Source organism: Molothrus aeneus, chromosome 6 (assembly GCF_037042795.1).
Source record: "Molothrus aeneus isolate 106 chromosome 6, BPBGC_Maene_1.0, whole genome shotgun sequence".
In the NCBI taxonomy this organism is placed as follows: domain Eukaryota; kingdom Metazoa; phylum Chordata; class Aves; order Passeriformes; family Icteridae; genus Molothrus; species Molothrus aeneus.
In genome coordinates this window covers 47,713,391-47,737,576 of record NC_089651.1, presented here as the reverse complement: position 1 = coordinate 47,737,576, position 24,186 = coordinate 47,713,391, and the positions used below count along the sequence as shown (strand labels likewise).

General features: G+C 44.1%; 1 protein-coding gene across 2 annotated transcripts in view; it reads left to right on the top strand.

Annotated features, from left to right (window-relative positions):
• Nucleotides 1–15,617: 15,617 nt before the first annotated feature.
• Nucleotides 15,618–24,186, top strand: part of PRIMA1 (proline rich membrane anchor 1) — a 50,535-nt gene continuing 41,966 nt past the window's right edge. For both annotated transcript variants that reach the window (XM_066552630.1, XM_066552631.1), the window contains exons 1-2: nucleotides 15,618–15,716; nucleotides 21,878–22,028. In XM_066552630.1, the coding sequence (XP_066408727.1) occupies nucleotides 15,624–15,716; nucleotides 21,878–22,028 (244 nt within the window). In that variant the 5' untranslated portion in view covers nucleotides 15,618–15,623. The remainder of the gene's footprint in view (nucleotides 15,717–21,877; nucleotides 22,029–24,186) is intronic.

The window sequence follows — 24,186 nt, the reverse complement described above, 5'->3', positions numbered from 1 at the left end:
TTACTAAATCACAGTAAAACAACCCCCTCATCTAATGTTTATTTTAATTTTATCCAGATTTCCTTAGAACAGGCAGATTTTTCTGTGAGAATCTGAAATCAAAATCAAACATGACATTTTGGGATGTTCACCAAAAGCAGTTGAATGGATGAATGAAAACACCAGTTTTTCTCCAGTAGTTCAATATCCAGGGGTTGGAGACATGACAAGTTTTATAAATAAAAAAAATTGGATTTTTTTAATTTATAAAAAAATGTAAATTGCTGACAAATAGAAGTGATCTATTAAATTTATTTGAAAACTTCTGTTTACTTAGCATTATAAGCATAGGAACAGCACCATGGAGCTGTTGGATGCCATGTAGGCAATAACAGCAACTATTCCAACTATCCTCTGTATGAAAGTCTTCCAAAATCAGCATGGACTGCAAAGTGCAAAAGCTGTATAGGTACATGAACATAAAGGTAGTGGATGTCATTGCCACTCTGGATGACCCTCAACTGGGTCTCTCACTACATATAAGCAAGATAACAAGGCATATTTGTTTCTGATTTTTCTAAATAGACACCAAAACTGACTGCAGCACAAGGATGAGCAATAGACTGGTTGGTTGTACAGAATAAAATCAAGTTTTTACTACAAATCTATCTCAAAATGGGCAGTTTCAGCCAGATTGAGAAGTCAATATATACCAAGCTACCTTGCAGGTGATGTTGAGGTAGAAAAATAGATAGGTTCATATATACCTGGGAGGAAAATTATCTGGAAAGGTAAGCAGTCAGACCAGTACTGATCTGGTGTAAAATGGATGTCATGAATGATACTCAGAAAAATGTTTTGGTGAATGGGCATATTCACCTGCTTGATCGTTTATATGGAGAGCCATTTGCAGGTGAGTAGGTTTTTTTAAATAAACACATTGCTGTATCACATAAAAAATACATTACATTATATTACATAAAAATACACTGCAGCACCAGTGTAATTGCTATGTAAATAAATACATAAATTAATTTATTCCATTATTCCATTATTCCATTCAAGAGAGAGCTGTGGGTATGTTATATTTATCTCCACTGAGCATTGAATAAAAGCTTAAGGGCCTGTGGAAAGAAGTAAGGGTTGAGTACTTCTGAAAGGTGGAAGCAGGCATTTCCTGTCCTGCATACTGCTTACTACTGTTGTACTGCTCAGTCACAGTTTCACAGGACTTAACCCCAGACAGAGATTAAATGGCAACCTTTTATGAGTTTAGACAAACTTACTGAGCTGACTGCATGCAAGAGGACATTTTCTTTCTAAGGTGATTTATCTCCTTTATGTGGCTGGAGCGATAAATACTCTGAAAATTAATGCCGTGCTCGCCTGTAAAATAAAAATCCACATTAATCTCGGCTATCAGAGACAACTATAAATCAAATGAAAGCAAAACAGGGCAAGGAGGGGTTGGAAACAAAGTCCCATCCCTGGCAACACAGCCCTAGGCAGACATTATAGCAATGTTGGCTGAGACTAGCTGTCAAGAGGCCCCAGAGAACTGGCTCTTGGGGCACCTGCTGCAGTGTTGAACATGAATCCTCAGGTCTCCATGAGCCATATGCAGGTCCTGGATTCCACCGTGGGGAATAATTACCTCTGCTCCAGGAAGGAGACCAGTAGGAAAGCTGAATCTTTTGTCAACAGGAGGAGTAATGAGTAACTGGAGAGCAGAAATACAGAATGCAAAACGTAGCAGAGTCTTTAAATTTTAACGCAAGGTACCATTGGTCCTCATGGGTCAGCAGAACTGAGCAACACACCTGATGTACGTGAGTCACAGGTGTGTGTACCCAATGTGAGAGTTATCCTGGCTGTCTTTCTGCAGCCTCTCTTCTGGAAGAATTACTGAACTCTTCTATAAAAATTGTTTCTAAGTTATCTCTCTTGGGTTAAAAGCCAATGCTGTTCTTTTTGAGCTAGCTCTGAAGAACCTCCCCCATAACTAAACATACAGGATTCCCTACAAGCAGTACCTCTCGCTGATGCCAATTGAGGGAGCAAGAGTTGTTCCATATTTGAAAGCTAAAGGTAAGGAGATGAAGGAAAAAAGTGTACATAGCTATTTCAGAATGTGTGGACAGTTATTTCTACTGGATTCTGAAATATAGTGGAATTCCTATAATTTTCTTAGCTTGAATAAACATATTCATCAGGGCACCCTTTCATCAAAGAATGCTGCATGCAGATATCTGTGGGTGCATGGATGATACATCCTACAGATGATATACAGATTCATTCTTAGATATATACTTATAAAGCCCCCTGATCTGCAATCTAAACAAGCATCATTTGCTATCAGATTTGCAGCACTCTGATATTCTGTGCTCCAAATTAGTCCTGGGTGAATTCCATCCATGCAGCTCACCCATTTTTCTATTACAGCTAATCCAATTACTTCAGACTCTTATCTTCCTTCCAGTGTGCACATATGCCATCTTCCTCATGGAAGTCATCCTGCAGAAAAGTTAATAAGCATATTTATGTTAGAGAAGTTATGGACCAGAGTGTTTATGGGCACAGGAATTTATTATCTTTGTGCTAAGCGAAGAAACATATTGATGGAGAAGATGGATGAGCGATTTAAACAAATGAAAAGTAACCATGAATGGATAACTGAGAAGGGCTACGCTTCACCCCCAGTTCATAGAAATAGCACAAAGAGAAATATTCTTGAAAGCAGATGGTTGGCACTGGAGAGAGCTTTTGAACACAAACTTTCTCCCTTTCCAAAATTAAAATATGCAGTGCACCCATTGCTGATGGAGTTTCCCACCCTGTAGATGTAGGGTCTGACAGTGCTCACCAGAACTCTCTGCTTCAAGCAAGTCAGAGCTAAAATTTTACTTTGCTCTAACTAAAACTTGTTGTAAAGAGAGAATCAGTGTCTTCTTGTGCTTGAGCTAGTTGCAGAAATGAGTTGGAGCTGTAAGAGACAGATGTTACCAGAGCTGAAAATGCCTGGAGTCCTCTTCACCCCACTGAAGCCTGAGCGTGAAAATGCACCCACAGAGTTTGTCAGCTTACCCCAAGTAATTCCAGCAAAATCCTTCTGCTGCAATTATTCTCTTTCTGCATCTGTATGGTGACTTATTTTCCAAACTTCCAGTGGCGAGGTCAGGTACCAGATTCAAACACCAAAATGGGGTCCAATAACTGCTTATCTGCAATGTCTCAGAAGACACCTGATGACTCAGGCACATTTTGAAAGAGGAAGGGGCAAGACCTCTGCTAGCTGAGAGCTAATCCTGCTCCAGCACCACAGATTTGGACAGAAAAGGACTAATGCACACCCTGAACAGTGCTGCTGTCCCCACCATGGGGGCCAGGAGTAAATGCCCTGAGACTCTGGAGTTGCACCTCAGAGAGTGCTTCTGCCCTGTCCACCCCTCCCCAGCCAACAGGGCTGGGAAGAAGGGGAGATCAGCACCAGGCTAACCCGTAGAAGGAAAAAGGAGGGGAAAAGGGGGAAAGAGAACCAGCGTGTTTGCTCTGGGACTCAAATCAGCCCTTAGCTGTTCTAAATAGCTCTGTGCAAGACTGTGAGCATAGCAGATGCTGGATTATTACAGCAAAAATAAGCGTTATGAAAATATATTCAAGTGCAGGAGAAGGATGGGGCAAACCAGTATCTGGTAAAACAGCTTTGTTGTGAGGCAATTCTTTATCTCAAGAGTAAACATTTAGTCCTCCAGGCAAGAAATAATCACTGTTAAAATCCTTCATAATTAAAGGAGGATTATATTATATATTATATATATATATTTAGGATCCTGTATTATATATAGGATATATGATCTTCAGGACCTATTTCCTCTCCTGGTGGGAGGAGACATTGCAAAAACATTCAAAAGGACAGTGGGGTATTGTTATTAAAAGCATCATAGCAGGCCCAGGGAGTTCCTAACTCTGGTTCTTCCTGAAGACAACAAAGACAATGGGCTTCTGCCTTCAATATCCAGTACACAATGGCAGAATTACATTTCTAGATGTCTAGGACAAGTGTGTGGAGCTGGATTGTACATTTCCAGTTCACTGGACACTGGGTTCATATAGGTGCTGCAGGCATGTCAGCTTCTCTCCTACAGCTGGGACTTAGCAGGACTGCTGCTGTCACCTGGCCAATTTTTGTAGAGAAAACCAGAAAAAGGCAGCTAAGGAGGTGATTGGAAACAGCAGGGTGTTCCCAAGAAATATTAAGCTACCCTTTGCAAATAAACTTATTTCAAAGACAGAGAATTGCTTCTCAGTTTCCTTTAATGCTTGCATTTTATGCCTTCTCACTGTTCTTCTCTTTAAGACTGTAAATTTGCTGGGGCATCCCTGCCTATTCCTCAGCATTTGACCAGGGCCTTATTAAGTGAAGGCCTAATATTATCTTATCCCTTGGCACTGCAGCAATAAGCAAAAGAAAATAACATTCACATTAGACAGCCACTATAGCTTTGGACACAATGAGAGTAAAATGGATGCGCTTGTTCATAAATAGAGAAATGTTTCCTTTGATTATGGGTTTCCTCCTTGCTCATTATAAAAAATTGTCAATTATTCCTGCCTATAGGTACAGCAAGATTACTCATCACCAAGTTAACAGCAATGCACTCCAAAATTGCTTCTGTAATTCAGGTTTAAAGTCACTACAGCAGCACAAGTCAGAAGGACTAAATGAGAAGGAGGGTATGCTGAATATAGGAAAATACTGTATGCAAATTGTGGTAATTCATGACTGAGTCACAAAAAATATGTATTCAAAATCTGTCATGATTTAAACATTTAAGAATAGATTGCTATGCATTTATGTAATAACTTTCATTAGAGGATCTCAAAATGCTTAGGAGGCACTGAGATGAAAGCATGATGATGTCAGTCTTTCAGGACAGCTCTAGGTGCATTTCTTTTCAAATCAGCAGCTAGTGGCTCCCAGGGATTTCCAACACACCAGACTAATACTTGATGGTCTGGGGGAAGAGAAAGGGCTGACAAAGATAAATCTGATAACTCTTCTAGTCCTTAAATGGGTTCAGGCTCTGTTGATCCTTACAGATGCTTTTCTAATATCCTTTAAAATATCCAGTGATAGAGCAATTACAAATATATCTAGCCTCTTTCTTTTCTCTGATTATACCTCAGTGCCTTCATGTAAGCAGCAAGCAAATATGTTGCAAATAAGCAGCAGGAAAATACATTGCAAATACAGTAATACCCCCAAAATTTTCTCACTAGACAAGAATTCTTAGTACTAGCAAAGCCATGATGTAGCTCATCATTCATCACAACAAAGAAAGCACTGGAATTTTTTAGCACATTCCTTCACTGGTTTGCAGTAGGCTGAGCTGAATGGAAATTTGAAGCAAGAGAGAGCACACCTCAGGCTGTGTGGAACAGAGTGTGGGCACTGATGTTAGGAGTCATAAAGATAGAAACCTAAATCAATGTCTTCCTGGGACCTCCTGACAGCTGTCTCACTGTTTGGTGAGACAAAGACTGCAAGATAGTACTGCAAGGTGTAAGCACCTCAGCTGGAGGAACTATGGACTGCCAGACCCTACAGAGAGATTTCTTCCTCTTCCTAGTGCATGTATTTGTTAAGATGAAAAAGGAAAAGGAACAGATCAAGGATTTGAATGTTAACAAAAAGACAGAAGACTAATCTTAGAAACATAAAGATAATAACTGAGATTTTATTAATAGGAGATAATTTTTTTTTTAGAATGCAATAAGATCTAAATCCACTGGCTGATTCAGAGGTGTGTTGAAACTGCTGATACAAGCCTGCTGATGTCAGTAGCCTTAGTAAGAGACATCCCCACATTTTGCATAAGATTCTGCCGGGGAAGCAATTTGGCATTACAGTGCCAACATGTCACATAAAAGAAGTTACAAGCAGTGTAATCTCTGTTTGATTTCATCAAAACATCCGTAGCATAGGCCCAAGGTAAAGTATTTCAGAACTTATACCTTTTTTCTTAGGATTGTTGCCTAAACATATTGTTGCCTTTCCCTTATGTCTAGCTGAGAAAATTCTTTGCACTGTGTTTGTCTCCAGGTCTACCCCTGCAGAGAGCGCTGCTGCCAGAAAAATGCCTCTGACCCTAGAAAATACTTAGAGGGGACAACAGAAACCCACAGGCACAGCCTGGTAGGACTGCTTTAGGAATACATGGTTGCTGCCAAGAGATGTGAAATGCTTTGCTGTACCTCAATGTTTGAAATATTTTAAGATGTAGATTTATGAACTTTCATAGCACCATTTATCTATGTCCTTCAAAGGCCAAGCCAGGATTAGTGCAGTTGTCAGTGCTGTAAGACCCATGTGTTTGGCTGTCTTGTGTACAGGGAAGGTAGCATGGTCTGTCAGGCAGTCCCCCTGAGAGCCAGTCTGAGCCACAAGGAGCCATGCTCCCAGCTACTGCGCTAATCTAACAAAATTCTAGCAATACCTCACAGAACACTAACCTACCACCTACTGTCAGCAGGCAGATCCCAGGATATATTCTGCATACCAGAAAGCATAGGCACCACTTTAGGTATCTTTCTTCTCTTTCTTCAGATATTAAAGACCACACAGGATCTAAGAAATTACAGCAGTGGCTAATTGGATTGGTGTACCTCAAGAAGACTTCAGACACAGGAAATGCAAAAGATTTGGAAAGATTTAACAAGCTGTAAAAGTCTACAAACCACTGACAAATCACTGGATTTTCCTTTCCATCTGCAAATAAAACCAGAATTTACTGGCAGGAGACTACAAATATGTTGGACAGTTCTGAATTCATATATAAAACAAAATCCTGTATTACATACAAAAAAGGCTTGCTAGAAGAACTGGGACCTGCTACCAGTAACGCCACTGGGACCTGCCAGTGATTGTCCCAGAACAGTGTTTGGTGCTCAGCATGCAGATTTCTGAAAGAAACTCTCCCCATGAAACCCAGTGCTCTATGACTGCAGTGGAGGTCACTGGCGAGCTGGTGCTGTCTTTGTGATAGTCCTGCACTAGCTGGGGCTTATAACCAATCAATAGCTCTTGTTATGAGACAGATGGATCCATTATGATCTGACCTGCTCAGACTATGGCTCTTAACCCTTAACCTTAGCTGATGTAAAATACTCACCAAAATTCGCTGTTAGACATTGGAACAGCCTCATATTTCTTTCCCTGCCATTAACAAATGTCACATATTTGTCAACAGATTATCTCATCCACCTCATCACAGTGTATGCCATATTGTTGAATGTGTTGTTAAAGAAACAGCAGAAGGGATTTTAAAAAAATGCACTCTTGTGGAATTTACAAGTAGATGAAGACAAAAAAAAAAAGTTCAGGCGTGTTTCCACCAGGATTTTCTGACAACAATTAACACATTTATTGTTTCGCCGGGGCTTAGGGTTTTGAAATGCACAAAGACCAGAGCATGAGGCACACTTCAGCCACAAAAAGAACCCCAAGGGGAATGCAAAACTGCCACAACATGGCTGCCCCCACAGATTTTTCCTTGGAGCAAGCCCTAGACCAAGGCTGCCTTTCCTGCCTAGGGTTAAGGTGAAGGTCGAAGCTAGGGTTAGGGTTTTGAAAACCACAAAGCCCAGAGCTCCCTGCAGCCACAAAAAGCATCCCAAGGGAAGCGCAAAATTGCTACAACATGGCTTCCGCAACAGCATTTTCCTTGGAGCCAACCGTAGCCCAAGGCTCCTTTTCCTGCCTAGGGTTAGGGTTAGGGTTGCGCCTAGGGTTAGGGTTTTGAAAAGCAAAAAGCCCGGAGCTCCAGGCACCTTTCAGCCGAAAAGGCATCCCAATGGGAGCACAAAACTGCCACAACATGGCTGCCTCCACAGATTTTTCCTTGGGACCATCCCTAACTCTAAGCTGATTCACCTGCCTAGGGGTAGGGTTACAGTTCACCTAGGGTTAGGGTTTTTTAAACCAGGAAGCCCTGAGCTCCAGGACACTGCAGCTGCAAAAGGCATCCCAAGGGGAGCACAAAAGTGCCACAGAATGGCTGCCTCCACAGCTTTTTCCTGGGGACCATCCCTAACCCTAGGCTGCTTTTCCTGCCAAGGGTTAGGGTTAGGGTTAGGGTTACGCATATGGGTAGGGTTTTGAAAACCACAAAGCCCACAGCTCCAGGCACACTGCAGCCGCAAAAGGAATCCCAAGGGGAATGCAAAACTGCCACAACATGGCTGCCTCCACTGCTTTTTCCTTGGAGCCAGCCGTAGCCCGAGGCTGCCTTTACTCTGTAGGGCTAGGGTTAGTGTTGTGCCTAGTGTTAGGGTTTTGAAAACCACAAAGTGCAGAGCTCCAGGCACCCTGCAGCTGCAAAAGGCATCCCAAGGGTAATTGAAAACTGCCACAACATGGCATCCTCCACTGCTTTTTCCATGGGAACATCCCTAACCCTAGGCTGGTTTACAGGCCTGGGGTCAGGGTTAATGTTAGGGTTATGCCTAGGGTTAGGATTTTTTAAACCAAGAAGCCCTTAGCTCCAGGCACACTGCGGCTGCGAAAGGCATCCCACGGGGAGCCCAAAACTGCCACAACATGGCTGCCTCCACAGGTTTTGCCTTGGGACCATCCCTAACCCTAGGCTGCTTTACAGACCTGGGGTTAGGGTTAGGGTTATGGTTGTGCCTAAGCTTAGGGATGTTCCCAAGGAAAAAGCTGTGGAGGCAGCCACGTTAAGGCACTTTTGCGTTCCCCTTGGGATGCCTTTTGCAGCCGCAGTGTGCCTGAAGCTCAGGGCTTCCTGGTTTAAAAAACCCTAACCCTAGGCATAACCCTAACCCTTACCCTAGGCAGGTAAGTCAGGCTAGGGTTAGGGATGTTCCCAAGGAAAAAGCTGTGGAGGCAGCCACGTTAAGGCACTTTTGCACTCCCCTTGGGATGCCTTTTGCGGCTGCAAGGTGCCTGGAGCTCTGGGCTTTGTGGTTTTCAAAACCCTAACCCTAGGTACAACCCTAACCCTAGCCCTACATAGTAAAGGCAACCTTGGGCTATGGCTGGCTCCAAGGAAAAAGCAGTGGAGGCAGCCATGTTGTAGCAGTTTTGTGCTCCCCTTGGGATGACTTTTGTGGCTGCAGGGTTCCTGGAGCTCTGGGCTTTGTGTTTTCCAAAACTCTAACCCTAGGCTCTACCCTAACCCTAACCAGTGGCAGAAAAAGCGGCCTTGGGCTATGGCTGGCTACAAGGAAAAACCTGTGGAGGCAGCCATTCTGTGGCACTTTTGCGCTCCCCATGGATGCCTTTCGCAGCTGCAGCGTTCTTGGAGCTCTGGGCTTCCTGGTTTAAAAAACCCTAACCCTAGGCATAACCCTAACCCTAACCCCAGGCAGGTAAATCAGGCTAGGGTTAGGGATGGTTCCTAGGAAAAAGCTGTGGAGTCGGCCATGTTGTAGCAGTTTTGTGCTCCCCTTGGGATCCCAAGGCTTCTTTTCCTGCCTAGGTTTAGTGTTGGGGTTGAGCCTAGGGTTAGGATTTTGAAAAACACAAATCCCAGAGCTCCAGGGATCCTGCAGCCACAAAAGGCATTCCAAGGAGAAGGCAAAACTGCCACAACATGGCTTCCTCCCCAGCTTTTTCCTTGGATCCCTCCATAGCCCAAGACTTCTTTTCCTGCCGAGGGATAAGGTTAGGGTTTCACCTAGGTTTAGGGTTTTTTAAACCAGCAAGCCCTGAGCTCCAGGCACACACTGTGACTACAAAAGGCATCCCAAGGGGAATGCAACACTGCCACGACATGGCTTCCTCCACAGCTTTTTCCTTGGAGTCGTTGATAGCGCAAAGCTGCCTTTCCTGCCTAGGATTAAGGTTAGGGTTAGGGTTAGGGTTAGGGTTTTGAAAACCACAAAGCCCAGAGCTCCAGGCACCCTGCAGCTGCAAAAGTCATCCCAAGGGGAGCGCAAAACTGCCTCATCATGGCTTCCTTCACAGCTTTTTCCTTGGAGCCAGCCATAGCCCAAGGCTTCCTTTACTTGCCTAGGGTAAGGGTTAGGGTTGCGGCCCCCTACAGCTTGGAACCCAGATAAGAATCCAGATGATCTGTGTGCTTGCAGTAACAATGACAGGCTGGACATTCCACACCTGAGATCTGCAGACTGACAGCTTTCTAAAATCTGGTTCCTAATTTTTCAGGCTAGGTTTCATGTCAACTAGAAACAGAGGTAAAAAATAGTAGAGAGTGGAAAGAAAGAGAAATTAGTGTTGTCTGAAACTGATCGTTTTTCATGGATTTTTTAATGAAACATTGTCAAATATACAGACCTGCACACAGTATTTTAGTCACATATTTTCAGTAGTGAAATATGTGACTTGGACTTGTAGTTTTAGGGAGTATTCTGATGCTTGGGATTGATTATTCTGGTAACCAAAATTAGATCAGTCTGACCAAATATGTGCAGGTTTCTCCTTGAAGGATGAGTTAAAAAAAGAAGCTATAGTGATAATTTTTTTTAGAAGCAGTGATTCTCCATCCTTGCCTTTCATCTGGATCTGCTTAGACTCTTGTACATTTACTTAGCCCTGTCCTTGCCATCCCTCCATTTCCATAAGATGTAGGCAAAAAGAGTCCAAGAGAAAATGTGAATGCAATGCTTTCATACCATCTTTTACACATTCAAATAACAAGTATTTGATCTTTGAGACCAGAGCAGGAATGTATAATGAGTGAAAAAGTGACATAGCACTTAAGTGATTTCTGCAACCTGCAGTTCACTCAGCATGCAGAGATTTCATTATAAAGTCACAAGTGAATGAAATTGTAATATATATGTGTTGTGTGAACAATTGATAAAGCTGAAAATAGGACATATTTGGGGCATACAATCTCTTCCTTACATCTAAGATTTTTTCTGGAGAGTTTAATAACTAATCCCACACATTTTACCTGTATATTTATAAACAAAGAGCAAGGATACTGCTGACAAAATCCATTTTTGAAGAGAAAAAAATGTGAGAAACTACTGCAAGTTAATAAGCAGAAGGCCTGTTTATCACTGAAAGTAGCATCTCAGAGTCAGAAAAATACAAGAACAGGCTTGTATGATGTATAGCCACAGCTTTTTTGACCACGAATAAAAATCTACCATGTCCTGTACTTTCAGGTGAGGGAACACAAGCTAAAGGTTACACACAACTTGCCGTGTTGGTGCTATTCAGTCCTCACCTAACCTGACATGGAAACATTGATTTTGATTACAGGGTTCCTGGACTATAGCATGAAAAGGGGGCACCCTGCCACTGTTTTCCAGATGCAGTGCAATAGCCTGAATTTATCTGAGAGACAACTTTAAGAGCACTTATTGAAATTCAGATACTTATGAAACTTAAAACTCATTTCCAAACCTTTAATATGATGAAAATCAAAGAATCATTTGTTATCCAAATGTATTCTAGATATCCTCAAAGTTGGGAATCTTTTCCCAAGTTGGAAATATTGAACAATAGAATAATAGCATCTTCCAAAAATCAAATCTGTTACTTGTATGGTCCTCAGTTTTATTAAATAATTGGGATCATCAAGAAGAATTCTCTCCCCTCCGTGGGCAGAGATTATGGTATTTTAAGAAATACAATTTCCGCCACTGTTTCTGTTGCTGTGATCTTTATTAATTCCTGATCTTCTAAAAATATCGCAATAAATTGTGGATTGCTAGGTAGAAACTTGAAATCCAAAACCAGTAAATTTTCTTTCCATGTGTTGAAAGTACTGCTTTAGATATATGGAGTAATAAAAATATCTTTTAAAAATAGCAACAAAAATATTTTCAGTGCAAGCAAAAGTGATGTTGTACATTTACCTGCTTGCTGATGTTTTTCTAGACTCAAACCCAAAAATTAATCTGGGACAGACCATGCCAGGCTAAAGAAGGCTTTAAAAAGTCAGTGCTAAAATGTTTTCTAGCATGTTTATGTTTTCTAGCATTTCTCCAGGTTGGACACTCTTCTTGAGTTCATTGACTTGCATCCAGAAATGTCATTAGTAAAACACTGCTTAAGTGGATTCTTTCTAGGCCTGACTGACCACAGAGCCTGAGAAGAGGCTGTGTTTGCTTCCTCTGCTACTGGCTTCAGCTAAAACCCCTCTGGTGTCTCTAAAGACATAGGGATAAAATTCGCCTAAAGTCAGACTGGGGAATATCTATTGATTTTAATAAAGTTTAGAAAGTCAACATCAAAGAGAACCTTCTCCTATGCTCTCTGAACATTTGAATTTATGTGGTAAACTCCATCAATACTGACAAAATAAATAGCCTCTTAAAAGCTATTATGGCTATTTAGATTAAAGAAATATTATAATATTTGTAAGTACAGCTAATCAGTGTCACAAGCCTTACTGATGTTTCCGGAGTAGTTGCTCCATTGGTGCGTTAATCACGATTTCTCTGATTATCAGCAATTGTTTAAAAAATAAAAACATGAAGCAAACAAGATAAATATTCTTCCTTGGTAATCAGATCAAAGATGAAAGGGAAAATGAGTAATGGTCATCATTCCATTGACCATTAATATTTGACTTAAATTTTTCAAGAAACAGCTTGAATGATGCTGTTTGTGCAGTCTTTTTCTGAAAACAAAAAAAGAGAACACCCTTTTAAAATAGTTTAAGTTATTATTTTGAGCTGTAACACTTACAAATCACTTTTCATCTCCAGAGCCCTGAACCAGAGCACGGATCTTTGTTGACCACACCAGCAAAGGATCTGCTACTGTTCCTTGTTTCTGTGATGAGCTAAACATTTAGGAGGACAGGACCTTGTTACTGCCTTTCCCACCAAACACAGGAAGAATTTTGGGTAATTGGATCTCATTGTGCTGTTTTGACAGGCAGGGAATCTGGTATAGGTAATTTTTAAAATATACCCAAGGTAGCAGAGCGAGTTGGTAGTAGTGGGACTACACCCCAGGAAATCCTGTTTCTGATTCCAGGATGGCCCTAGCCATTATCCTTTTCCACACTTCAGTAGTGTGACTGCTGCAGACAAATCATCGTGTTCTTCCACAAAGCAGCCCTGGTGCTACAAAATACTTAATGCATTATTAAGCAAAACATATTCCAAGCCTGTCATTGATTCAGGGCCTACAGTCTTGCAAGAATTATATCATTTATCTTCCTTATAATTGGAAAAAATTCCTGGACTCTATTTTCTCTCCATAGAAACTACAGAGAAGACGAAGTAATTAATGAAAAGTACTGGTGTCATATGGACAAGAACAGGGCACACATTCAGCCCTTTCTTCAGCCATTCAGACTAATGGGAAATATGCTTCTGTGTGGACCGTATGACTGGGTCCAGAGTCTGGATTTAATACATTTGCAGCCCAATAATTTTCCCAAGTGAACTGTCAATTACCAGTGTGAGACAGAAAAGATGCTGATTACCTGGGCCAAACTCTGCTCTTGTTTGTGTCAGAACAATATCCCTGATTGCGCTTGCTTCCGTGCGACTGTGGGTTGAGTTTGGCTCTGTCTCCTCGGTTCCCTGGGTTGTCTTTGAACCACAGGAACAGTGCTTTGACACAGCTACTTGGGCAATCGCTAATGGCAGGAAAATCCACAGTTCTTCAGACATTAAGGCATTGTAAATACTGAAAGAAAATAAATCTGTGTTGTATTTTTTTGGCATACAATGCCTAAAGCCTTATCTCTCATTCTGTCAGGAACCAAGAACTATGTATACAGATGGTGCAATTTATTATGTTCTGTACTGTGACCAAGTGCTGAAATACCTTCAGGAAATCACCAGAAAGCCTGAAAAGCTTTGCTGTCTCTTGTGACTCCAGCTCACTAAAACTATAATTGAATGAGCACACTATATTAAGCCCTGCGTATTACACAGTAGGCTTACAGAAAAGGACGCCATCTTTTTCAGCATCATTACAGAAAATATCTTTGCTGTACAATTTCTGCCTATACTCAAGATCATAATGTCTCTGCCTCTCTGAATTCTGATCTTATAAAACCACAAGACAGGGATTTACAAACAGATGCCTGGGTTCAACGACTCCACCTCAACTCAGGTGTAACACCATTAAATTCCAGTGTGCTGTTCTCATTTGTAAAATGCTGCTGGGCCTGATAGTCCTGACATTTAAAACAGTGCCTGTTGGGGCTGAAATGAATGGACATGAAATGAATGTAACAGTGGTATGAAAAAAGAATTTTAGCTGTGTATCAGTTCAGAGGTTAATGTATTTCCATTCCTTCTTCTCTGAGCACATTTTTATGAAACCGATGATTAAACTTGGCTGAGTGAGTGAAAGAAATACAAAGAAAAACTAAAGTCGATATTCTCAAACTCATTCATCTCTCAGTATGAAATGTAAACCTTGGAACTAGTATTTTGTTCATACCCATGTGCTTTACTGCATTTGAAACATTGAAAACAAGATCCCTGTGTCATGGACCCAATAACAAGTGTTATCTTGATACCCACAAGGCCCAACTTTCAGCAATAGCCCAAGTCACAAAACAGCTGTTTTGCTTTTAGTGCTTCATTGGAGGCAAAACCATCTTCATCCTTGATTTCCTACTGTTTCCTTCCTGTGATGCCTCGATATTGGAGGGTGGTCTATCCATCCACTTCCCCTCATGCACTGTTACACATTTCCGCGTGTTTTGTTGGAACATAGAACCACAAATGCCATGAAGCGTCTTCCCTATTTCATCCCAGAGACAGCGGGCCAACCCAGCCCCATGTCCCGCCTGTCAGAGGACAAACCCTTGCGTCACTCAGGAGAGAAGGGAACACCGACAACCATTAACCCCAAAACCTCCCGGCCGCAGTTCGGGGCTCCCCCAGGCCGGGGGTGCCGGTTCATCCCGCGCCTCCCTCGGGTGGCTCCGGCTCTCGGCGGCGGGGAGGGCGCGGGGCGGGTGCGGCGCTCCCCGCTCCCGCAGGTCCCCGAGCCGCCCGGGGCTCAGCGGAGGGCAGCTGCCTGCGGGAGGAGCCCGGGCGGGGAGGGAGAGACGAGGGGAGCCGTGCGCGGAAGGGACTGCCTCGATGGGCTTGAAAAATCACTGCAGCAGCGGCGGCGGGCCGGTGGCAGATGCAATGCCCGGGCTGCGCGGCCGCGCCGCTCTCCCCGCCTCTCCCCTCCGGCTCCGGCTCCGGCCCTGGCCCCGGCCCCGGCCCTGCCTCTTTTTTTCCGCGCCTGGCTCCAAACTTTTCCCGCTCCCCTCCCGTGTGAGCGGGAGCCCCGAGCTCAGCGGTGAGCGCCGGCCGGGAAGCCCCCGGCACGGAGAGGCTGCTGGCGGCGACAGCCGGAGCATCCCAGGGAGGGGAAGCCGGCGGGGCGGGCAGGGAGGGAGGCGGGCAGGGCGGGGGTGGAGGCGCGTCTCCCTGCTGAGGGAGCCGGGACTTGCAGGGTTCTGGGTTTTCCCGACCACTCTTTCCCCTCCCCACCCGCCCATCTCCCTGCCTCCCTCCCCCCCTCCTTCCCTCCCGCCTTCCCTCCCTCCCCTCCAGAATTAAAGTTGGGACAGTCGCGCTCCGGGGATGGGTGCGAGCCAACGCCTCTGCTGCCGGCTCGCTCTGCTCCCTCCCCAGGTCGCCCGGAGCCCGCGCCCCCGCCCGCCCGCCCAGGAGGGATGCTGCTCCGGCAGCTGCTGGGGCTGCTCCGCTGCTGCTGGCCCTCCCTGCTGCTGCACTGTGCCCTCCACCCGCTCTGGGGGTCCCTCCAGGTAGGGCCGCCCGAGCCCGCTCGCAGCTGCGGGGCGCGGGGGCGGCGGGGCCGGGGCGGGGGAAAAGCGGGGCCGCGGGCAGAGCCCCTCCGGCACCCCCGGCGCTGCGGGGAGGAGGCCGTGGCGGGGCGGTGGTCGCACGGGCGGCCCCGAAGCCGGGAGAGCTGCAGCTGTCCCCGGCGAGGGCCCCCCGTGCCGGGCGCTGCGGGATGGCGGGTGTGCGGGACGGGCGGCCGTGCCAGCCCCGGAGCGCTGAACTCGGTCCGAGAGTGCTCGGTCCCAGCAGGATGGAGTTGAGTTTCTTCGGCGCGCCGGCGGTCGGAGGGCTGGGAAGCGCATTTTGCTGTAGGTGGCAAGATGCACGGGAAGAGGCAGCGGCGGAGCGGAGCCCCGGCGGCCGTGCCTTGCCGTGGGGTTTCGGTATTGATTGCGAATTGAATGGAGGGTTTTCTGGGTAAAGGGCTGAATCAGCTTTTGCCAACTCCGACGCCGTGGTGTTGTGTGACCTTGATTGTAATGTGGGTGGCCAGCAAGAGAGACTGGGAGCAATCGGTACACAGTGAGGGAGAGCGCCCATCCAGTTTGGAGAATCAGAACAGCAGCAAAGCTCATCTCAAATGCGTCACTTCGATATTTCAAAGTTTATTTATAATATAAGTCTTCAGAGAAGTGATTGATGAGCCAGCCAAGTGCCGTTCAAGAACAGACCAATTACAGTTTCTTTCTTGGAAAAACAAAGTGGAGACTCCACATCTTTTACTCCCTGATCTAAACTTAGTGACTCCCAAGAGATTAGAGAGATGTTGTTTGTTTTAGCATCTTGTCTCTTGCCATGAATGACAAAGAGGATTTGTGCTCCTTGTGGATTAAAATGAACAGAAATACAACAAAAACAACCTTTAAAGCAATGTCCTGTCATAAAAATTTCTGCCAGCGCTACCTTCCTGCTGTCCTCCTCAAGTATTGAGGTAGCTAATCTTAAGTTAAACTATAGGTGAATTTCTCACGGAAGCACAGTTGGGTGAAAAGAGATGCCTCCTGCAACCTCTCCCCTATCAGTCAATTGAGCAGAGAAAAAAACCCCTCGGATAAACATATTTCTGGGAAACTACTCACATGATCTAAAATTATTTTTCTAAAACAATTACATTTATAAAAATTGAAACAGGCTCTGAGAAATACAAAAGCCAAGGAGCTCACCAGCCTTTCCTTGCAATAATTTGGAATTTGGATGAATGACCCATTCATCAACTGTACTTGTGCTGTTGCTTGCTGTTCTGTGGAAGAACAAACACTAAGCCTGCTTTTTTCCAGTTTTCCCAAAACTAGGCTCCCATCTGCAGATTCCAATGGGAAGGGCAGGTGTGGAATGCTCACTGGCATGCCAGCCTTCCATCCTTCCTGTGACTGAAATTCCTTCATGGTTGAACCCCTCCCAAGATTCCCTTCTCCATGTTGAGTCATAATCCTTGTCTTATCTTCAGTCTCACAAGCCATTCTCTCCTTGACTAATTCTGTGCTGTTGCATCATTGCTCCCCTGCCCTGCTCCATCTCTAGCAGCAGGCGTGTTTGTTTTCTCACATCCCCCAGCCCCTCTGCACGCATTTGTCCCCACAATGACTTAGTGTGGCATAGCCTTCCCTCCCACCTCGGCTTTTCCTCCTTAGGCCCTGCCTTGAGACACTTAAAAGAATCAGTCAGATGCTAATCAAAGGAGAAACATTTGTCTTACTAAAAACAAAACTAAAACAAAACCCACAATCTTTTCTTATTAGCATGGTAGCCAGTTCTGTGACAAGAGGAAAGGGATGATTCTGTCAGAGGCTTTTGACATAATTTTAAAAAGTGCAGAAAGAGTCATGATAAATAACAGGGACACATTTTTTCTGGTTTTGTAAACATGGATCTGGATTAACTGATGTGAATTGCACAGAGCTGTCCTGGGATTTATGCAGCACTGGTGAGATCTCATCTCATCTCTGTAGACTGCTACCAAGAGACAAAGCTCTTGCTACATCAGCAGGCTTTTAGAGGTCTCTGTGCCTTCAGTCAACTGCACTTTTCTGTTAAAGCTTTCCTCCTTTTACCTGATTAAAAAAAGTCACAAGAAGGCCACCCTCCAGGGACTGTATTAATCCTCTTTTCCCATCCCACTCTCTAGAACGTGCTTGTGGACTGCTGCAACCCCATGGGACTCTACTGAAATACTAAACAGTTCTGACCACATGCAGATTTATTCTTCCATGGTATGCAAAACAGGACTAGGAACACTGTTTCTAAAAGATACCATGAATTAAAGAAAAATATTCCACAGGCATAAACTTCAGAGACAGAGACTGCAAAAGGAAACCACCAGTTACCACTTTCTGTTTGTTCTTCCCTGGACATTTGTGGATCAGATTTTCATTTCCATAAATATTTTAAAGCATTTGTTCTTTTTGCAAAACATGTTCACATCAAATGCACAAATCCATAAAGTCAACTCTATTTATTTTCAGAGCAGGGGAAAAATGTATCAGCTTGAAGTCCAGGAAGTATATGTTTAGACTGGCCAACTGCTCAGTGTGCTAAGAAAGCCTTGTGCCCAACAAGCAACCAAGTTTCAGATAGGCCAAGAAAAGGTGCTCATGGCACCTCCAGCAGCAGAGGAATGGCTGGGAGAGCTAGGGAGCAAGGGATCCATCTCCAGAGTGATCCCCTGCCAAGGCAAGCCCTGTGCCACACACTGCCTGGCAGCCTGCTGGGCTTCCAGGTACACCTTACCTGCAAAGCTCTTCCAAAGCCTTCCGGGGCCACGGGAGAGTCTGCCAGAGCAAATAAGCAGTAAAGTTTGAGGCCAGATTCATTTAGTTGACCTGGCCATAGAAAGGTGTGGCTCTTTCAAAACACTTTTCCTGCCACATGCTGTAAAGGCAGTTTACCTTGAATTGCAAGCATTAAGAAAGAAACAATGGAGTATTATTTCATCATCTCCTGCCAGAGCAAGATTGTTCCCTAAAGCATATTTTCTAGTGATTTTTTCTGCTTACCTTTAGAAGACACAAGTAATAGCCTTCATTTCTTTCATAAGAAGACTAATAGACATCAACAGGGGGATTTTTTTTCCTTGAAAAGGAGCCAAATGCCTTCCTTTTTCTCCTGATTCTATCTTGCTACTGTTATCTGCTGCTTTGTATTACTGTTACTATTCTGTCCTCTTGCTGTAGTCCTTGACTATTTCTCTCCTCCCTGAGGCCCTCAATTTGGGTATTTCCTTTTCTTGGCAGATTTCAACAAACTTAAAATATCTTTGTTTTTAAAACAAAGCCTTTAAGACAAACCCATCAAGGTAATATTTATGTTCCTACTTCTATCTTCTAACAACCACACATTTCACCCAGTGACAGGAGAAGGGAAACAAATAGTGATAAAGCCCATGCTTTTAAATGTCAGTTCTTTCCTGACTATTTAAAAATGATCATGGGAAATTGTTATAGAGATTCAGGCTGAAGTATTGAGAAATAAAGCAAATTTTCCTCTTTTTTTCTTTTCTTTTTTTTTTTTTGTTTTTCTCTAAAATAATATTTTTAAAGTAGACAGGAGCAGGAGTAGCAAGTGACTGGCCATGATAGTGTTAATCTTGTCTGAAAAGTAATTGAGAAAATTATCCACTATTTTCTGAGGACACTCTATTACCAGCCTAAGGGAGGAGAACCTCCAGGGATTTAAAAGTAGTCAATAGCTCTAAAAAAAGACAGAGCAAGCCTTTGCTTCTGGTTGATATTAAGTTAGAGCAATAAGTCAATGTAGCTTTGCCATACCAGCACTGTCTTCAAACTTACATGTGCAAAGCTGCTTCTGATCTGGAAAGGAAGCTGGCTCCAAGTCTGCTCAGGGTTATTCTTCTCTGTGCCCATCTTCTCCCATCACACTGTCCCCTGCAAGACTGCACTGAGCTCTCAGGATTCGATAACCCAGGGCCCAGGCTGTAGCTAGGAGTTAATAGCTGCTTCCTAATCAGCTGCCAGCGCCACTGGAGAGGTGTTGCCCCACCTCCTTCTGTGAGCACAGTAAATCTTGTCACACCTGTTGAACAAAGAGGTACCCCAGGTATGCCCCTAACACTGCAGGGAAGGACACTTCTCTCACAGGGCTCTTCTTGGGAGCATGCCTGGAACACCAGCCCCTCACGTGAGCAGTGTTGGAAGAGCTGAAGCAGCATGGAGGATATTCTGCTGCCTGGGATCACTTACTTTAAAAACAAATAAACCTTCTTTGCTGACAGATTTATTACTAGTCATGAGGGATTACACAGCCAAGTCGCTTTGATTCATTAGAGTGTTCAGAGAGTTTGTGTAAGTTCCTGGAAGCTGTCGGGGATGATCTTTAACCATCCTCTTACTGTTACCTGACGGTGAAGGGGAAAGTTGGAAAGCACTTGTGCTGAATTTGTTTTTCCCTATCTTTGGTAATAGATTTAGACAAGCTGTTTAAAGAACTGAGCCTTCTGCCTTATGCTATGCTGAGCTGTCCTTCCAACTTAGCTACACGTAGCCTTTTCTATTCTTTCCTCCCTCCCCATAATATTTAATCAACAAAGCCCTACCTCCATTTCCCTGAGGCCAGAGTAATGCGTCTTTCTGCATTTAGAAACCTCCTACGCATGTGAACATGTCCTTTGTGCAGTGATGTTGTTTTAATTTGCCACATCTCTCTTTTTGGCCAGAAATATATGAAAAAATATGTACAGCTTTCCTGCAGGGCAGTGCAGCCCCCTTGGTGCTCAGCTGTGGGCAGTGGAAGAGGTACGCTGGCCGTGCTGGGGGCCAGGGTTGAAGGGGAGAGGAGACAGACTGTGTGCCCAGAGCTGGCAGGGGCAGGGAAGCAAAACTTGGGCAGCAGAGAGAAGTGGGGAGAAGGCAACCCTGGGTGACCCTGCCAGAGAGGCAGAAGAAGCCTGCCTAAAACAGATCAGAGAGATGGCATGAGACATCTTTGTAATGACCAACGTGTTGTGGAAAAAAGCTAATTAAAGAAGGTGATGTTAGGCCAAAACTATTAGGACAATAACCCGCCTGAGACCAAACTTGACAAGAAAATATGCTAGCATAACTGTCCTTAGCTTCAGCAGGACACCAGTCTGTCCCAGGCGGTCTCCTAATGCTTACATTCAAAGTGCTTGTTAGATAACATGCTTATTAATCTTTTAGGCTTTGCTTTGTCTCTTCGAAATTGTATCCTGTATAAGTCATTCAAAAAGAGCTGGCTTAGAGACCTCTGAAGTTAACACCTCTCAGAAGCTTCTGTGATGCTCAGCAAATTTCCTTTTCATCGGGGACTGACTCCATTTTGTAACATTACATTTTACCGAATTTTGCTGAATATTCCTTGAATCCCTAGTTATGTAAATACTTCTATGATAAGAAAAATATGCTGTTAATAAACAGTCCTTGTCATGACTAGATCAAGCTACTGAATATATCCTATACCAGTGCTGGCTAAATTATTGCTCATGGCCAAGTGATGCTTATGCTTGGGTTCTGCAATGCCTCATCCTCACTTTTGTTATTAACCAACACTGCATCTCACAGGAGGCTACAATGTGGCATTTCCATTTAAACCATGTTATTGCTGTGGTCCACAGATGATTAAAACGTGGGTAGTCTCCCCTCTTGGCAGGAAGTGAAACACCCTGTGAAATGCTCTCTGAACTTCCAAGTGAGGCTGGCAAAGCAGAGGAGGGACGTCCTCTGGCTCTCAGTTCTGCCTTAAGGAAAATGAACATAATCCTGACCCTAACTGTCTTGTAATTTTTACTAGCTCTCTTTGGCTTGCAGCAATGACCCTGTGAATAATGCATGCTGCTAGATGGCTTTCCTAAGGAAGGAAGGCTTATGCAATCGTATTGTCTGCCACTGCCTGCCTTCTCCTTACCCCATAATAACTCAGAAGCCAGCTGGCCAATCTTAACCAAATTTGACAGAGGGAAAGAGTTCTTGAAGATATTGTGTTAAATAAAAGAAATATTAAAAATGGGGACCATGCAGGGAAGGGACCTCTTAGGAACTTTAGCTCAGTTCTTGCTACAGGTCTGAGGTGCCACTCAGGTTCTCAAGCCTAAAAAACACGTTCACCAGTTTTCACTGTTCTGCTGCTCATGCAATGACTTGTTTCTTCACAGATCACTCAGGGTGAACCCCAGAAGTCATGCTCCAAGCCTGTAGCAGAGAAATTTACAGAGAGCTGCCAGGAAATTTGCCAGTGCAGGCCACCTCCTCTGTTACCACCGCCTCCTCCACCTCCGCCACCCCCGAGGTTGCTGGCGGTGCCAAGTAAGTACCTGCTGATACTGCTGGGGTGTGCTGAAGGAGGGCAGAGCACGGGGACACCTGGAGAGACAGCAGAAGGGATGTGGGAAAGGGCACAGCTAGCTCATTTGTCATTTTCCACTTAGCAAATGGAAGAAGAAATGTTCTCAGTAGAGATGGAGATCTGTATTCTGATCAATGAATAATGCTTGGCTTTTGGAGAAAAGCCAGAGAAATTCCCTCCTTTCATTGTGTTAGATATGATTCCCTGGTTTTAAATGGTTTCCTAATCCCCTAGCCCTGAGAAATGCATTTCTACAGAGACACAGTGCTGTGCTGGCCCTTGAGTGTCATGACCCCCTTTTTTGCCAGGTGTGCAGCTTGAAGGTCTGGGTGCTCCAAGGCAAATTAATTTATGAGCAGACAAAAATCCAAACACTCTGTCTAGACCATTCAGTATGTTTGACTGTTGTCAAGACACTGGAGCACTACAGTTTACCATAGCAGTGACTCAGGCTCACTGGTTTTAAATTGCTTACAACTGTTACAAAAATAGGAGGCATGTCAGGAGTCAATGGCAAGTGAGCAGCTTTCTCACTAATGCACATGCAGGCTAAGACTCATCTCTTTCTCTTCATACAAATCAGTGCTCCCAAGCCTTACCCAGTGCATCCAAGCTCCTCCTTATTTCCAGCCATACATCCCCATGCCCAGCACACCTGGTGCCTTCAGTTCCTGCTGGCTAGCTCTGCAGCTGCTTTCCACATCAGTATTCCTGTGCTCCCTGGCATACAGATAATTTCTGGAGAGTGACATCTGTCCCCATGGTCCCTGCACTGTGGGAGAGACCTTCCTGGTTCTACTGCACCCACTGGGTTCAGGGACACAGACTGGGTCCCGGGAGTCTGGTGTTCCAGTAAATCTCCTTAATGCTTTTGCATTTTCATAAATTCATCTCTCCCTATAAGGCTGCCTATTAATTCTTCTCCCTGCTTATATAAACTCTCCTGGGAGCAGTGTTGCAAAGTGTATCCAGTATCCTCAGCCCTTCCCCCAGGGAAAAATAAATCATTAGGTATCATCATCTGGCTGTTTGTCTTTATCAGCGGCATCTCCAGATGTGCAGAAGACATGAAGAAGGCTTCTGCACATCTTGTAGTCAGGCAGAGGACAGGCAGAATTTTTCAGTGTCTTTTCTGCCAGGAGCATGCTTTGTACTTGTGCTACACTGCAGAAAATTAAGGCAAAGGCAGAGAAAAGCCAACAGTGAAACACTTGGGAAAGGAAGTACAAAGACAGCTGGGAAAGTGGAGAGGGAGAGTTTTTATAGCAGGAAAAATCTCTTTCAATGTTCAGGAAAATGTCATGGGCAGTAATATGGAAAATTACCTTGATCTTTGTATCACAGCCAGAAAATAAAGTACTTTGTCACTCTCTTTTCTTGTGCCTGGGGTACCCTGTTACCCTGAGGGGAATGAGAAGTGGCAGTGTTGGCACAGGGACCAGCCCTGCTGACCAGCTGTACTGGGAAGGGAGCACCACTGCCAGGCTGCTTCCCCCCCATCAGGCAGCTGCTCGGAGTGCATGGATTTGTCCCCTGTCAAGTGGAAAGTAAATCATGTCAGAAAAAAAAGAAGTCTGTCACACATTGCAGAAAGAAGAACAAGAAATCTAATGGGCCTGTGACTGGGATAGCCTGGTGCTTTCTCAGGCTGGTTTGCCAGGTGCTAACACAGTTCTAAAAATGAGCTATATAAATCCAGATGACTAATACTTAAGCAAGTGGCTTCATTTCAAATACAATGAAAAAAAGAGATTACACATTTCTTTCACTGGTAAGCTTTAGAGTAGCAATCAAGTGTCTCATCTTGAATGATGCTTTCATTATCATCAGCTGTCTAGGCACTGTGATTTAGTCCATGTGTACAGCAATCCATTTCCTTGGGAGAAACAACAAGCCTTGTGGTTAAATATTGATGTTATAGACACTGCTTTTAAATGGTATTCAGAGGAGAGGAAAGTAAAGAGCCAAAAGCTATTGTGAAGTGGTTGATGCTAGATTTGCACTTTGAACTTGCTAAGTGAATAAAGTTTAGTACTGGAAAGACATCTGCAAAAAAACAGCAGTCCAGGAGCTGCAAGATTTTTACCCTTACAAGGTACAGTGTCTGTGTCATGAGGT